The following is a 17,943-nucleotide window of genomic DNA, read 5'->3' as shown; positions in this document are numbered from 1 at the left end:
GTGAAGGCGATAATGTGGTAAGTTGACTAACGAAGCGTGTGGGTAACTAATATTCAATAAAAAAATATCAAAATAACAAAAAAAAAAATAATTCTTACATAATAAGTAGGTAATAACAGTTAGAGCCAAGTTAAACTAATAATAATAATAATAATAATTTTTTAGGAAACTTACCGAGATAATTTTAAAATTTAATTTTTGTTAACGTTCAATTTTTGGTAAAAAATAAAACTATACGAATTGGGTAAAATGACTGATATCAAAGTAACACGTAAGCAAAACGATTTAAAATTATTAGCTGATATTTTTAAAATTATTAACCAACTAAAAATGGATGTGGACAACTCGAATTTAATAAAAACCTTAATTAAGATTGGTGAATTAGCCGGGGAAATATCTTTCAACAACAAAGATTGCGAATGTATTCGAAATAAATACGGATACTTTCAAAGAGTTCAAGTTGAAAAGAAATTAAAACAAGAAAGTGATTCAAAAGTTCAAGAAACTCAAGTAAAAACTAATACTACAGGAATTGATTTAAAAAAACTTTATTACTTAAAGCAAACACTATCAGCGCTAAGTGATACTGAAGTGGAATCAATTTTCATTGACAATGAAGAAAAACAAAGGTTAATAAATGATTTGTTTAATCTTCAAAAGAAAATCGCACATATATTTTATGAAGAAAACGAGTTTACATATGAATTAGAAAATCAAATAAAAAGTTTAAAATCTATGTACGATCCTCAAGTACATCAGATTTTAAATATTACAAAGTTTTCTGGTCAACGATACCAACAAATGGTCTTTAAGCGAATTCATGAAGAATTTGTTTCATTAGAGAATATAGATTTAAGTAGAACTGAAGACTTATATTATTTTGGAAGAATATTTACAATTGTTGGTGAATTATTTCACGAAATGAATGCAGATAAAACAATTCTAAAAAACGAAGATTTATTGAACGCATTTAAGAATTTAAATAACACCAGGGATTTGTTAATACATCACCACAAACAAGTAGAAGATTATAAAGAAAGTAAAGAAGAAACTGAAGAAATAATTATCAATTTAAAAAGTGATTTATTGAAGATAATCATTGAAAATGAAAATAAAACGTTTTACTTAAATAATAACGACTTAAACACTTCACAATCATTAAAAATAAATTCTGAAAAATTAAATAGAATTATCAAAAGGAAAACTGGACCAGCTAAAGATTCTAATATTAAAAACAGTATTTCTGACAGTAAAACCATTACCAACTCTTTAGTTACTGAGATAATTAAGTCTAACAGTATTTTAATCAATTTAATCATATTACTGGCTAACACTTTGAAATCTGAACATAAAAAAAATCGTGAAAAATTATGGAAAACGTTGAATTTCAACTATCAAAAAGTTGATAGACAGTTAACAAATACGTCAGAGACTTATTCTGAAGAAAACGTGGAGAAAATAATCAAAGGTATAAAAAATTACTACGAAGAAATCCAGAAAAAATTCATTAGAGAACAAAATAACAACTGCCAGGAAGATTTGAAAAAATTTGATGAAGAGTTGAAAAATTTAGATATAATCAAGACTTTATCTGTAAATGATAAAGAAGCAATAATTAATTTTGGCAACGATTTGAGTGAAAAACGAGAAAAAGATGCATGTGATAAAAAGAAAAAAATAGAAAAAGAAAATAAGAATAAAGAAAAAATTAAATTAAGTTTTAAAATAAATGAATACTTAGAAAAAATAAATTATGAAATGAAATATTTACGAAAAATTGAAGCTCAAGATATCATCACCAAAAAACAAGAATACGTTATGGATCATATTGTATCAATAATCGGGCAATGTCAAAGAGATTTGGATGATGCTTACTACGAATTGTTAAAGCTAAGTGATAACATAATTTCACCAAGACCAACAAAAGTCTGTATCGAAGCTAGTGTTTCTGCAAAAGTAGCAAGATCATCTGAATTAGTTCATGACGTATTTAATTTAAATAGAGAGTCACTACTAAATCGAATAAAAAATGACATATTACCTGCACAGGTAAAATTTGATTTCATAACAAAAATTTTAAAATATAATTTAGATTTTCGTAAGTTTGAAAATATTTCTAGATCCGTTCTAATGTACTATTTGCTAGGAGGATATTACTTTGCTTTGCATTTGTACGATGAAACTATTAAATATTACGAAGAGTGCTTAGAAAGTATCAAAGAAGTCGATAAAAAAGAATTTGATTTATTGCAATATTTAGTTTGTACGGATGAAACAACATGTTGTATTCATTTACACACAAATAAAACATTTAGTTTTCATGATAAAAATGATTTATATTTATTATTAATCAAGCTTTTAACAGTATGTTATATATTTGTTGAAGATTATCATAAATCTTATAACTTACTGAACTTGGTTTATGATCAGTTGAAATTAATGAAATTAAAAGAAACTGATAATTTATGTGAATGGTGTTTCGATTTTATTTATTATACATGTTATAATCTTATTTCAACGCGTTTATTTTATAAACAACCCAATACTTACAAAGAAGATCTACAAATACTTGAAAAATTGTTACCTTTAACAAATAATATTGATTATACGATCGATTTAATGATAATTAATATTAAATTAAATAAATTCACTGAAGCAAAAGAATTAATGAAATCTATTTTGAATGATTCAAAATTGAATTCATTACAAAATTATCATTTGTTTCTAATTAAAAACTTCGTTTTAAATCAACCAAATTTAAATGATTTAAACGAAATTAAAAAAATATTATTTGAATTAAATTATTTTAAAGAAAATAGCGGTATGTTAAAAGAATCATGGGGTGATCTTTATATGGGAATTGATTTATGTACAATTGATATAAAGCTTGATTGTATTATTAAAAACATTAAACAATTAATAATTCATAAAAATCAAAATCATGTAGAAAACTTAAAGCTAGAATTAATTCAACTTGAAGATGAATTCAATAATTTAATTAAAAATATAAAAATAATAAATGTACATATTTCTAAAAAGTTAAATAATATTCATTTAAGATTATTTAATTGTTTTTGTGATATGTCAAAACTAGTAAGTTCTGAAAGTGAATTTGAAAATTTTTTTCAAAAAGCAAATTATTATTTGAAAAAGTTGAATAATTTAGATAAAAATGATGGTGCAAATTCTTTAGCATTTGCTTGTCAGTATTTCGGAATATGTAATGTATCAGAAAAAGAACCAGAAAATATTGTAAAATATTTAAAAAAGGGATTAGATGTTATTACAAAACAATTCAGAGTAGACACTAATAATCGTACTTTTTTTGCTTTAATATTTGGCATTTTAACAAATATAAGTCTTACTTATTATAAATTAGGAGAAAAATACATGCTTTGTAATAAACCAGAAGATGCAGTTGAAAGCTTTAATAAATCAATAAGTTATATTGAACAAATTGAATACGATTCAAATATAGAATTTCTGCAAAAATATAAAATTTTCACGATGCTAGGTAAATGTCTTGAGATTAAAGGGATTATAAATTGGGATTTATCATCTATACAAAAAGCTTTATTTTATTTTGAAGAAATTGAACAATTAATAAATCTGGAAAGAAATAAAATAAATAAGACTGATGAAATTAAAAAATTAGAAGAACTAAAAGAAAAAAATAATAGTTATATTGAAAATTGTAAACAAATGCATTTATCAAATAACTTAGAGTTTGAGTATAGATTAATTTCAATCGATAATTTTATTAAATTTAATAAAATTAAAGAAGCAAATGAATTAATTGAAGTTGTTATATCGAATTTAAAGAATCCATTGATTATGTATCGTGCATTGAAATTCAAATTTATTTTATTAATTAAAACAATTCAGGATCCAATCAATGAAATAAACGAACTATTGTTAAAATTGATTCATTTCAAAGAAAATGTATTAAACGCAAATTTGCATGACGAATACTTCTTAATTGATATATTTATTATTGATTTAAAACTCTTTGTAAATTGTGCAAATATAAAACGAATAGTTGAAAAGAAAATGAATGATACTGAGGGAACTTTACGAGAAGAATTAGTTCAAATTGAAATTGAATTCAATAATTTAATGGAAAATATAATAATAATTAATAAAGAGCAATTAAATAAAACTTTAAAAAATTTTATTATTAACTTTTGTAGTATAGTTCAATTTTTAGATTCTGAAAAGGAATTCGAAAAAATATTTAAAAAAGCAAATAATTATTTGAATAAATTGAATAATGATTTAGATAGAGATGAATATTCATATTATTTAGCAGTGGCCTGTGTGGATTATATTAGTATTAATAATAATGAATTAAAAATTGAGGAAGAAAGATCTGTAAAATATTTAAGGCAAGGACTAGCTATTTTAAAACAATATAAAGTTGCAAATAATGTCAAAGTAAATGATTTAATTATAAATATTTTAATTATTTTAAGTGATGTACATATTTCTTTAGGAGACAAATGTAATTCATGTAATAAATCCGGGGATGCTTTGGAAAATTATAAACAATCAATTAATTATATTCAACAAATTAAACAGGATCCGAATTTAGACTATATGAAAGAAATTATGATTTTTATAAATTTAGCTTCATGTTTTGATAAAATAGGAGTTATAAAACAGAATTTAGAATCCATTCAACAAGCATTATCATATTATGATCAAGTTACTGAACTAATAAATGCTCAAATAGAACTTTTAAATAAAGGAACAAATACAAATGATAAAATTAGGGAATTAGAAGAACAACTGCAGGACAATGAAATGAAAAAGCAAAACTGTATACAAATACAGTTAAAAATTTCAAAAAGTTAGTTTAAGCACCATATCGCAGGTAAGAATATGAATGTCCCATCCCTCTGTACGGCATTTATGTAATTAGCATCGAATACATATGTAGAGTTAGAATCCAGCAAAGCCGTACATATTTGCTGGCGCAGGAGTGAAACATGAACGGGTGTGACATTCTTATTCTTACCTGTAGTCACTTGTAACGCGTAAAATTGACACCATAGTGCTTAAACTTACTCTTCTGGAGCATCTCTTTCAACATGATTCCTGGTGGATTATTTCACCCGAAAAATTTTAGTATGGGCTTGTAGTCTATAATTGTATGTAATGAATTTGGTTAGTGTCAAGTAGGTGAAAAAAAAGTGGTTGGCATGGATATGGCACACACGCACACAGCGTAACTCACACTGTTACGTGGCGATTTCTACCAGTTAGCTCTCCATGGCAAGCCGTGGTTCCTAATAATGAAATAAAATAAAAACATAAATATTTTTCAAATTGTTATTATTATCTTCCATTATTCTTAAATTAAGTTATTTTTCGCAGATTTTATGGATTTTTATTAATTTAAATTTTTACACTATTTTCAACTAGCAACTATAGTTTCGGATATTTTTGATCCTTCCTTCCTAGTTATATAATGTGGAAGAGAATGTGATAAAAACATTTCGCTACATATTTATCTTTTTTCAAATTTTTGGTTACTCTAGTGCTTTCAAGGTGGTCCTGTTTAAACTTGAAGGATAAATTCAATTACTCAGACGAATGGGAAAGGAGATGAAAAATAATTAGAGATGAAATTTTTAAAAAGATATCAATTTTTTAGGACCCTTTATGATTAAAATGTACGAACAGGGGTAAGTAATTAAAATCAATTAAAAACTTCTAAAATCACTAAAATTTTCTAAAATAGTTATTTAAAAAAAAATATTTTTTATTAAATAAATATTTCTATCAATAATATCCTTGTTAGCCATTACGTTTTGAAGACGCTAGTAATATCTATCCTCCACTAGAAATTGATTCATGCGCATCAACTTCGAAACGTAATTAACCAATTGCTCACAAACAAATTTTTGAAGCAGGTATTTTTATACCATGTATATGAAATAAAAATATTGATACTATGAACAAAATTTTGGTATATTTGTTCATAAAATCATCTTATTAGTCCATTTCCGCTTGTTTATCTCCCTGTCGTCTGTCTGTCCGTCTGTCATCACGATTACTCAAAAACATAGCTCAATTGGGTCTTGGATCCGTAGGATCCATCTTGTAAACCGTTAGAGATAGAGCAAAAGTTGAAATGTACAAAATGTTCCTTATAAAAAAATAAACAACTTTTGTTTGAAACATTTTTTCGTAAACATCACTGTTTACCCGCGAGAGTGCAAATTATGCGCAAATTGTATATTATGTTTTATATGGGAATGTCAGTTATATATGTGTGACATGTATGTATGTGTAATGTGACAAAGTAATCAACACTGTCTATACATGATATTTCAACAAATAACTCAGTAAATTGTTTGTTTTCACTTGTATTCAAAAAAATTTTTACATTTTGAGTATTGTTATGAAATGGACTTTTGTATATATATATTTAACTTTATTTGACGTAAAAAATCAATTTATACAATAAATAAAAGAAAATAAATTTGTATCAATCAAAATGAAAACTTAAAAATAAAATAAATAACAAAAATAATATTAATAACAGAAATAAAACATTAATTGCAATAGAAATTATACAAAGACGGACAGAAAAAAAAAGAAAAAATTAATGAAAATAATCATTCTAATATAAAAATGGAAACATAGACGGCTTCATTTGATGTACGACTCCCTTTTTTTTAAGATGTGTTTAAGGTAGGCTACCACGGGTACAGCTTGTATATTGCATAGAAATAACAGTTATGGCAGTCAGTCAGTTAGACGTTAGAACAGGGCTGGTCAGTCAGCCTTTATTTATGAAAAATAAACAGATAAGATTCATTTATGATTTCCGTGGTATTTAAATGAATTTATTAAAGCTGAAAATTGTTACACAGCAATATACAAGCTGTATAACTTTAATACCACGGAAATCATAAATGAACCTTATTTATTTATTGTTCATAAATAAGGACTGGCTGGCGAGCCCTGTTCTAACGTTTAACTGACTGACTGTCACAACTTTTATCTATATGCAATATACAAGCTGTATAACAATTTTCAGCTCTATTAAATTCAATTTCGTACCACGTAAAACTATACCGTTTATAGCATATATCTGACTCCTGTTCTATCGTTCGCTTGACTGATCGAAGTATGTGTGCGTACACAACTTCTATAACCAATCCTAATATTATCGGCTTTAGTAAATTCAACGAATTTTTTTTGGCCTGGCTCTTAATCCAACCTATTAAAAAAAGGTACCTATAAAAATATTATTTGTGACATTTTTATGGATATCGAGTATTTCACATATTGCTATGAAATTACATATTTTCTTGCATCATTTGGTTTTCAATACCTTTCAGAAAATTGTTATACGATGTAAACCAGTGATTCAATCAATAAAATCGATGTTGTTTAACCCGTTTGCATTGTGGACTGGGAGATTGAAACTCGGATAGAAATGAAAAATAAATCTAGTATTATTGGCAGTAAACCTTACAAACTTCTAAATGACGTATATCTCGAAAAATTGGGTTCAAATATCTTTGTAGATATTGTAAAGGATTTGGCTAAGTGATAAATTTATACAGTAACCAAAGGTTAGATATAAATATGAAGAATGTGTCTGATCATATTTTCAATTTTGCCAAAAGAATATTTTTTGCCTAATTAGTCATTTTACTGATCTCAAAAATGAAAATCAGAGTCTGCTTAGAATTTCTATATTTTCTATCTTTCTGAAATTAATTTTTCGCGAATTTAACGCCTAAGTGGTCATATATATTTCTATATAACAATTTTGGCTTGTCCGACTTCACACCCATATTTTAGGAATATCGAAAATAAAATAGTAAATATACTCCTCTGCAATTTACTCACTTACTATTTCATTTCAGACATTTCAGACAACTTTAATTCGTCTTTACAGGAATATTTTAATCCAAAACACAATATTTACGGCATGTAATCTCTTCAATTAATCGAAAGAGATAATGAATTATTTCCAATGGGATATACTATTTGAGCTTGTAAAAGTTCAAAAGGCAGTATCTAAATAGTCGTCCATGTTTTTTTAATGCAAAAGCAAGATAAATATACCTAAGGTATAGCACCATACACCATCACCCGGTTTATTTTAGCAGAAAGTATCTTTTATGGAAGTAGCAGAAAGTATCTATTATTATTTATGGAAGCATATATTGTCGAATATTTTCATTCAATTTCATTGCAATGAAGTCAACAATGCATAGCAATTATTTATTAAAGATTGCAGATAAAATATTCTAAAGTTCAACTACTTTTCTTATACAAAGTTAAAAAAAAAAAAAAATTTTAAATTAGTTCTTGAGATATATATATTACATTATTTCAACGTTAACTGGCAAATTATTTGTTTTAATTAATAAGAAGAATTCAAAATAAATTTGCAACGGTTTCTTCGAGGTAAGTACATTAAGCGTGGGATCTATAGCAAGTTCTATCAAGAGGTATTAGCTTGTTTTAGATTTTTAAGCTACAAAAAAAGGCTTTGTGTAAACTTTTCTAATCCATCCTAAAATGTTCTGGATCATTCTGATCAAAAGCTTTTGCGGCCACACAAATTTTTTACTAGTAATTTTTAACATAATGCCATTTTTTTAGTCAAATTCTAAAAAAATGGCATTATGCTAAAATTTTTCAAACTGTCCCCAAAATGTTTTTGAGATCGTTCTGATCAAAAGCTCTCACCGCCACAAAATTTTTTAACGAGTAATTATCGAGATACGGGATATATAACTATAGTTTAGTTTGTGGTCGTGATAGTTTTTGATCAGACTGATCTGAAGAACATTTTGAGGACGGTTTGAAAAAGATTCTCAGCAAGCCATTTTCTTAGCCATACACTAAAACCATATTATATTTGTAGCTTTGATCGCCCGTAGCTCGAACACTAATCGTTAACATTTTTGTGGCCGTGAAAGCTTTAAAACAGATTAATCCAAAGAACATTTTAGGATGGGTTAGAAAAAGTTTCACAGAGAGCCATTTTTCTATCTAAGATTACGGGGTCCGCCGCCTGTTGCAGCAATAAGTGGTAGCATATATGCAAATAGGTATTATATACCGAAGACCGGACGAATAGTTGTGCACATACTGATGCGAAATAGAAGCTTCATATTCATCGTTTCTGTTTTTTTAATTTTTACTCGGGCCACTGTTCACTTTTTTTTTGTCAACGTATTCTATCATTTAGTTTAAGTATTCGTTACTCAATCGTCTCATGTTTTCAAAAACCTGGTACATTTTTTTAAGCTTAGCTCTTACTCGGTTAATTCGGAATCATTACCTTATTGAATCCTTTTGTCACTCGTAAACTTTAAGATTGTTGTGCCACCGTGACAGGCTTCTTCAACAACAACAAAAAGTGGTTGTTTCGAAAAATGAGCATCGATTTTCGATATATTAGTCATGCAAAATATTTCTCTTCATTTTAGTTAAAACTAATATATTTTCTAGCTTGCTACGAACTAGAACTATTCTTTGAACTGGAAGACGCTTTTATAAAACAAAACTAGATTCATTTTACCGTCCAATTTTTGATATTCCGATCGGTGTGTGAAAAAATTTTTTTGATATATTTTTAAACAAAACACCTGTATAAAGATATATTATATCCTGTAACCTAGACTACACAAATGAGCATGACCACGTTTTCAAGTTGTATTTGTACAAATTCAACTATTAATCTTGTTTATTATCACATTCGTTTCATCATCATCATCGTCATCATCGTAACCAAGGTTAGTTGATTAAAGTAATGACCGACAAACGAAGGACAGTCCAATAACATTATCCACTCGAGTCATGTGATTTGTGCAACCGTTTATGGTGAATAAATTTACATAAATCTATACCTACATACGAGTTAAATTCGAGCTATATACGAAAATTGTGTATGGATTGTGTACATGTTTCTTAGGGGATGCCTTAAGGATATTGCAGCTAGTTTTTCTCGTCAGTTAACCTCGTATATTATAACTAAATTCAAACAATTATCTATATAAATATTGATTTAAAAGATAAATATTATCTAGATTTATGATAAATATTTATTTAGGTTAAAATCTTGCAAATTTCGGTTTTACAACGGAACAGACATAGCAGGCGTAGCAACTTCAAAGACTCTGAATAAGGTTCTAGTTGTACTATTCAAAGCAAAGTACTTCCAAGTCTCGCTATTATTTTTAAATTTTTTTAAATACAGTGGAACCTTGATAGCTCGAATCTCAAGGGAAGTGAAAAAATTTCGAGTTAATGAGTTTTCAACTTAACATGTGACTTGAGATTCAGAAGATTTAATTGCTAGGATTTTGACTTAGAAAGGCGCGATTATATTTTACTAACTACGACGCTTTTATATTTTACTATCTACGACCACCGGAGTTTGCTTAGTACCTAGCAGGGAAATAATATTTTGTTTCAGCAATGAAGGCTTAATAATTCGAGATACCCGCCTATTTACGGAATCAGCGAAAGGGAATGACATTTTTTGCGACTTAGTAAGGATTACGATTAAACGAAGTTCGAGCTATCGAGATTCCACTGTATTGAAAAAGAGATCATCTAACGCTTTATTTTTACACATAGAGTAAAATATTTCTTGAATCTAGGAATTTGTTTCAAGCCAAGAATATATTTAGATTTTAAAAGGATGCAAATATATTCTTGAAACAAGAAAAAAATTTACCCGAGGCAAAAAAAAATTTCTTGCTAAAATAATTTCTTATTTTGCATTAAGAAAATTGTTCTTCTTCTTTTAAAATATTCTAGAGCCGAGATAATATTTTTTTTCTGTGTATAAAAATCAATTGAGATTAAGATCTTTTGAGGGAGTTTTAAGTAAATCGAACTGGAATTGCTTGTTTAAATTTCTGTTCTGGAATATGGATTACGTTTGCGCAATATGGTTACCAATCACATTATACATGATAATGATATTGAATTTCTCTGTCATTGAAGCACAGATTAGTCGTTTAAAGGACTACATAAAATAGCGATTCTTAGGGAGATCACAATGACAGCTCCGATTTTGATGATTTTTTTTAAAGAATGTTCCTTTTTGTACATTATTTGAAATTAGTAACATTTCAGATGGGGGAAATAGGCATACACCATTTTTAGAACATGTATGTCAAACCTCTATTTATAAAGACACATACTGTATACGTATATTGTGGTATATTTACGATTGTAAATTTAGCAAATTTAAATTACAGTAACGTTTGTACATCGGTATTTACAGAATTACATATTGAATGTATGAATTATCTATGCCCCAGTAATATCTAAAATATACGGGTTTTGTGGAAAACTATACAGAGTAATACTAAAAAAAGCTTTTCAATTCACTTTATACTCTTTTTGACATGAAAAACTATTATTATAGTCCTATAATCAAAAGAGATATTGCAGTAAAATCTAGATTTTATAATTTGTATAAATGTATTCATATTCAGGTGAAGAATTCTCACTGCACGGGCAGAAAACTGAAGTTGGTTTTTGAAGATCTTTAGTACAGAAAATATGAACGTTTAATATTTCTAATTGAACAAAGAGGAAGATACGTTAGTGACGTCATTGCTCGATATCGCCATAAAATACATATCAAACTTTGTTTTGCAAAAGGAGATGGGCAACAATCTTTGAATTTTTATAACTTCTTGGTTTTTTAATCAATTTTAGTTCACTTTAAAATTATGTCATGGTATCAAGTCTAATTTTATATTTTTATGCATAATATGGCAAATTTGAGATCAGTAACGACCGTAGTAAGATTTGTTTGCTACATAGTCCCTATGTTTTTCTAGATACACTATATCCTTGACACATTTTGATAGGCGTGCTTGTACTTGAATGAGTCCTTTTAAATAACTCACAAGAAAAATATCTGTTAGCGAATTTTGAATACTCGAATCCATCCAGCTTCTTCACTAAAATTAACGGAAATAATATACGTACTAAGCTTTGAGTTTAATATACCGTAAAAAATTTCTTAATTGAAGTATATGTGAAAAGTAGGGCAAGTAAATATTATTTTCGAGCTACCAATTTTTTTGATATGTTAGGAAGACTATAAGGTCAAATTTTTATAATCAATCTAAACGCACATTGTTTCAAATTTGTGTTTACTTTTTACAAGTGCCTTCCTTATACGTGATTTTTATACTTGGTATATGAAATATACCAAGGTATACAAAGTTTAGTCCAAAGTTACGCTTAAAAATATTGATGCTAAGAACAAAATTTTGATATAGGTGTTCATAAAATCACCTAATTAGTCCATTTTCGGTTATCTGTCTGCCTGCCTGTCTGTCAAAAACGAAAATAGATATCAAGCTGAAAATTTTTTAACGTGGTCAAACGGGAGAATATCATTCACATGACGTGAAAAAATAACGATTTCTTAATCAACACTGTCTATACACGGTATTTCAACAACTAAACCAGTCAATTGTTTGTTTTCACTCGTTTTTTAAAAAGCTGTTGTCATATTAAGGTAGTACCAGCATGAAATCACTTTTCGACAGATTTGGCCGAATTTTTTTTCTCGGGTTTATAATAGCTTTATTTATGAATTCCTAAAATTTCATAATTTTTGACCGTTTAGATCGCGAGATATTTAAAGACAAAGTTCGCGATTTTGAGGGTCATGTCCCATTTAAAGCATGTAAAATGTCCGGTCTCTCCAACTATTTTTTATGATATTATTATATATTGAAGAAAAAGTAGAAAAAAATGTTTATACAATACAATTCTAAAAAAAAAATTTAGAAATTAATTTTCACTTTCGAGATATTAATTTTGACGTAAATTGATCGAAATTGGGACGTTGGCATAATTATTTCCCATTTTAAACGGTCAAAATTTCTGAAACTTTGGGAATTGATAGTAAGCATTATAAAATTCTTAAATTTAATTTTTCGTTAAATTCTGTCGAAAAAAAAATTGTACCATTGCTTTAACATAGAAACTGCAAATACCATGCTGGAACATCCTTAACAATATATGTATGTATATACTACGTAGCACATTCGTGTGTCATTCTTCCAGTAAGCTTGTGTATATATTACACCAAAAAACAAGTTCACACTGCTCATATAAGTGATCATAGTTTTATTTCTTCATAGTTGTATTATGAAACCAAACATTGTTAAAAACTTTTTTAAACAAAATCATGATATTTTCCAATATTGTAAGGATACTCTATGAATCGGTTTCGAAGTTTTTATCAAAAAGCATACAACCAACTTTATAGCAAACTTTATTTTTGGCAGACTATAGAGTGTATACGTTTTCTGAACCGTTTTGTTTCCTCTCTGTGAAGTCCAAGTAAATAGAAACTAAATTATCATTAAATATCTTGATTATGATAAATTGCATAGTTACAATACGATTACAACATTAACTGTTCTGTAGTACCTTTACGTAACTCTGATTTACTTATTCGATTATTCAATTCACTATGTAAATGAACGTCGTTGCGAAGTATCGTACACTATAAGAATAAATCATCGGATATGATTTAAGATGATAGTATAAATTGGCAAAGTATAACTTAAAGTTTAAGAAAAATTAAAGTTTTGAATTAAGTAAAGGTTTAAATGAGAGTGTTCGAAATTTATTTTATTATTCGCGATATTAATGAAATAAAAGATGTTTTTTCAGCAATTATTTTTCTCTACCAAATATTCCTTTTTTAAAAATAAAATAAAATTATAGGTACGCCAGTCAAATCGTGCATTAAAATTGCAATCCGCGATTTAAAGTTTTTTTTTTTGGTAAGTTATTTGGACCCCTTAGAAGAGTGTGAAACTTCATTTGCAAGCGACAAAAAAGTGCTACCTGCGTAATTTGTGAAAATACTGCAAAATTTTCGGACTTTTTTCAGTTTTTGCAGTTCAATTCAAAAACTACGAGCTTTTGATATTATCAATTTGAAAGTATATTAAATTTGAACAATTGAAGCTAACCCACAGCTACGTTTGTCTAATAGTTTTTGAGATATGATGCTTGAAAAATTTACATAGTTTTCAGAAATGTTAAAATTTTGAGTTTTGCTTATAATAAACCGTTAAAGATAGAACAAAAGTTTAAATGTAAAAAATGTTCCTTATAAAAAAAAAAAAAAACTTTTGTTTGAAACAATTTTTCGTAAACATCAAACAGGCAAAAATTTGGTCTCCATTTTCTCCAAACATATAAAATAAAGAGACATGAAAATTACTAGGTACCTTCAACTTGTGAGTCTTTTTAAAAACGAAAAAAAAAAACATTTTAGAAAATATTTCGAAAAGTTTTCAAGATTTTCGTAAGCTAGTACAAATGACGATTGGGAGGCGACATAAAGTTGCTTTTTCAGTATGTAATTTACATCCCTTATGGAAGTGTGAAACCACGTTTTGCAAAGAAATAAAATTTGTGCTACCTGCGTAACAGATGAAAAATTATTTTACCAAAAAAGCAGCCTTACATCGCGAAATACGTTTTGCGATATTAGTTGGTTTTTTTTTTTTTTGAAGGTTTTACTGCCGCATTAGTATAGAGTGTTCTTAATTTGTGTGGCCAAGAGTTGGAAACAAAAAATAAAGACAGCATCACAGCTAACAATTTAGGATTTTTAAAAAGCAAGGTAAAGAGTAAAAGAAAAGTTCGATATGTTATAAATTTTACTTGATGTGCTATTCCATATATACTTTATGAACCAATAAAAATTTTTTTTTTAACTGTTCGTGTATGAATCATTGTAATTCTAGTAAAGAACCATGCAACTAATAGGTAAGATATAGCAAACCAACCTTGCTTCATTCTGTATTTTCACGTCAGACATTGTTACCAATAAGATAGCACTTATATCGAGACCAATTTTAGAAACTTGAACGCGATGTATAGACCTAATTTACTCCGTGTTATTAAATAAAAATACCAGTTGAAGGTACAGGCGCTAAGACAAGACAAGAAAATGTTTTCCAGACAAACTTGTAAGGATTTCAATGTTTTCATCACATACATTATTTATGAGACTTTTCCGAATGAACTATAAATACCAAATGTTGAAGAGAGCATTTCCGCGTACCATCCGTGGGGTACTTTTCCGTCACACCTATTAATGAAGAGTTGTTTCCCGGAAAGAATATTCACAATTGAATTTGATATTTCAAAGAAATGATTTAAAAAAAACATGTATATAAGTAAATTTTGTTTCCTTATCCTGTGTACTACACTTTTCCATACTGGCACCCAAATAAAAAAAAACTACTACTAAACCTTTCGTATCGTACGTTTCGATCGTGTTAGTTCTATCCATGAAGCTTATAGGAAGGAGAACGATCGCTATAGAAAATATTGTCCCCGAAATATGGATAAAATAAGTGAGGCGCTGCGACCGCTAAGAAGTATCAATAAAGGCGGGCTGTTGTGCGCTAATTTGAAATGATATATCAATTTGTACATTATGCAACTAACTTCATCCACTTCGCAGATACTACTTCTTGATGACAGCGCGGCTGGTGGCTTAAAAATTAACTATAAATTCTACAAATTTTCAGGGACAGGTGCGCTAATGCTTTAGTACATAGCGATCTTTCTCCTTCTTTATAACCTTCATGGTTATATCGATCAGTTCGGGTGCAAAGATGTCACAGACAATGTTATCGTTCGTTTTTTAGAAGTTTTTTCTTGGAATCAAGATTATTTAAGATTAAAACGTCACCAAATTTCATTTCAATTACTGAATGAAACTTTATTCGTACATAACAAAAGTTAATAAATGATTAAAGTTAATTAATGTTAGTGAAATTGGGCTTTATTAGTATGAAAGAAAGGAAGAAACGTTAAAGTGGAGAAACTTATGAAATACATTTGGTTTTAATTACTCTGCCAGCTAAGAATGAATATAAAAAAAAAGTTTTCAAGTACCTATATCTGTTTTGGAAATTAAAATTTTTTATTAAGAATATTTTCATATTTAATAAAAAGTTTATGTATATTGTTATTAAAAACTTGTTTCAAATAAATTAAAAATGTTTCAAGACTTATCAAAAAAAACTTGTTTTCTTCTCATTCAACATTTATAAGTTTGTTTATGCATCTTATATTATTTTTATACCATGTATATGAAATATGCCAAGGTATACTTAGTTTAGTCCCAAGGTTGTAACGCTAAAAAATATTGATGCTTTGAACAAAATTTTGATATAGGTGTTCATAAAATCAGCTAATTAGTCCATTTTCTAGTAACTGTCTGGCAACACAATTACTCAAAACTAAAAGAGATATCAAGTGCTCAGTACTTAAAAAGTGAGTTTGTATACGAGCAACTAAAGTAAATTGGGTCTTGAGTGCGTAGGACGCATCTTGCAAACCGTTAAAGAATAAAAGTTTAAATGTAAAAAATGTTCCTTATAAAAAATAAACAACTCATGTTTGAAACATTTTTTCGTAAACATCACTGTTTACGCGTGAAAGCGAAAATTAGGCAAAAATTATACAGTATGTATTATTTGCGAATGTGGCTTTTATGTACATGTGACTATCTTTTTGTACTTACATGATGTAAAAAAGAAACGATTGCATAATCAACAATGTCTATATATGGTATTTCAACAATTAACTCAATTGTTTGTTTTCTCTTGTTTTATACTCAATTTATGTAATTTACGAGGAGTTTGTAATTATAACGCATAAAAATAAACAGTCAAAAAAAAAATGAGATAATTATTTATCCGACGAATAAACGATATTATATGCGTTTCACAAGTCTGTACGCTAGCCTTTTAGATCTTCCATTGTTGATCAAAAACGTCAGAACTGATTTTAGAAAGTGTGGTATCGATAGAATTGTGGTTACAGTTTAGGATATATAGGATATAGTGTAATTTACAAAATAATCTAGACCGATTTCAACAAATGAGGTTTAGTTAGAAACGTGGAAATATTTCGAGTCACATAGAGCAAGTTTATCATAAAAGAAACGAAAAATTTTACGGACGCTTCAAACCATTACATTCACCAAGGTAATCACAATATGTCCTTATGGATTATACCTTTATTGATTGGGTACCATTAAAGTCTTGCTTACAATTGCTTACAAACAAAGCCAATGTGGCGGGCGTAGAACATTAAGCTGTTATAAAATATTCAAGAATGGAAACATCTTCAAACATTTTTTTATTAGACAAAAGTCAAATAAGAAAATTCTTTAAATAAAAGATTCAACAATTTAGTTACAGTTGTCCATGAATTAGAAATTTATCTAAGGCAAACATTTAAAAGCCAATTATAGAGTAATTTCAAATGTGTAGATGTCAGTGACTGTACTCCTCTTAAACGAACTGACCGATTTTGATGAAATTTGTGTGTGCGTTTAAGTTCAAGATCCACTGATGGTTTAGATTTACCATTCGGCCCACTACAACTGTTTTTAAAGGTGTTACACCAAAAAAATTAAATTTCATTAAAGGTTGGAGCGCATATAAATAATATATTTCATTATTATTACAACTTACTATGACTTGTGCCAAAGGCCATGAAAAGGCCGAATAGATAGAAGTAAAGGCAGGCATAGTATACGTATTTATGAATTGGACATACGTTTCCACAATACAACCTCTGTCGAGTCCGCTAGTATTTTATTCAAACATTCACAGTACATGAAAACATTTATCTAAACTTAAATCGAAAAACTTTATTTAAATCGAAAACGAAGCGAACAAAATTTTTTCTCTTTGTTTAAATCTAAAATATAAACAAAACTTGAATATTATAACAGAATTTGTAACGTAAAATACAAAATATTGGACCGAATTTTTATAACAAAAGTTTTAGAATAGTTTTGGAAAAATACCAACAACTGTGACTCATAGATTGTTCAAATGTAAAGAAATGTTAACAATTTTACCTCTATATATGCATACT

At 27.9% G+C, this 17,943-nt stretch overlaps 1 protein-coding gene across 1 annotated transcript; it reads left to right on the top strand.

Annotated features, from left to right (window-relative positions):
- The first annotated feature begins 249 nt into the window (after positions 1 to 249).
- On the top strand, positions 250 to 4,854 carry LOC123299554. The gene is made up of 7 exons (XM_044881821.1): positions 250 to 629; positions 1,188 to 1,660; positions 1,784 to 2,006; positions 2,121 to 2,284; positions 3,167 to 3,316; positions 3,380 to 3,514; positions 4,280 to 4,854. Exons 1-7 carry the CDS (start codon positions 250 to 252, stop codon positions 4,852 to 4,854), a joined length of 2,100 nt encoding a protein of 699 aa, XP_044737756.1.
- Positions 4,855 to 17,943: the final 13,089 nt, after the last annotated feature.

Source organism: Chrysoperla carnea, chromosome 1, assembly GCF_905475395.1.
Source record: "Chrysoperla carnea chromosome 1, inChrCarn1.1, whole genome shotgun sequence".
Classification (NCBI taxonomy): domain Eukaryota; kingdom Metazoa; phylum Arthropoda; class Insecta; order Neuroptera; family Chrysopidae; genus Chrysoperla; species Chrysoperla carnea.
The sequence above is the reverse complement of the archived record's forward strand: the minus strand, read 5'-3'. Positions and strand labels throughout refer to the sequence as shown.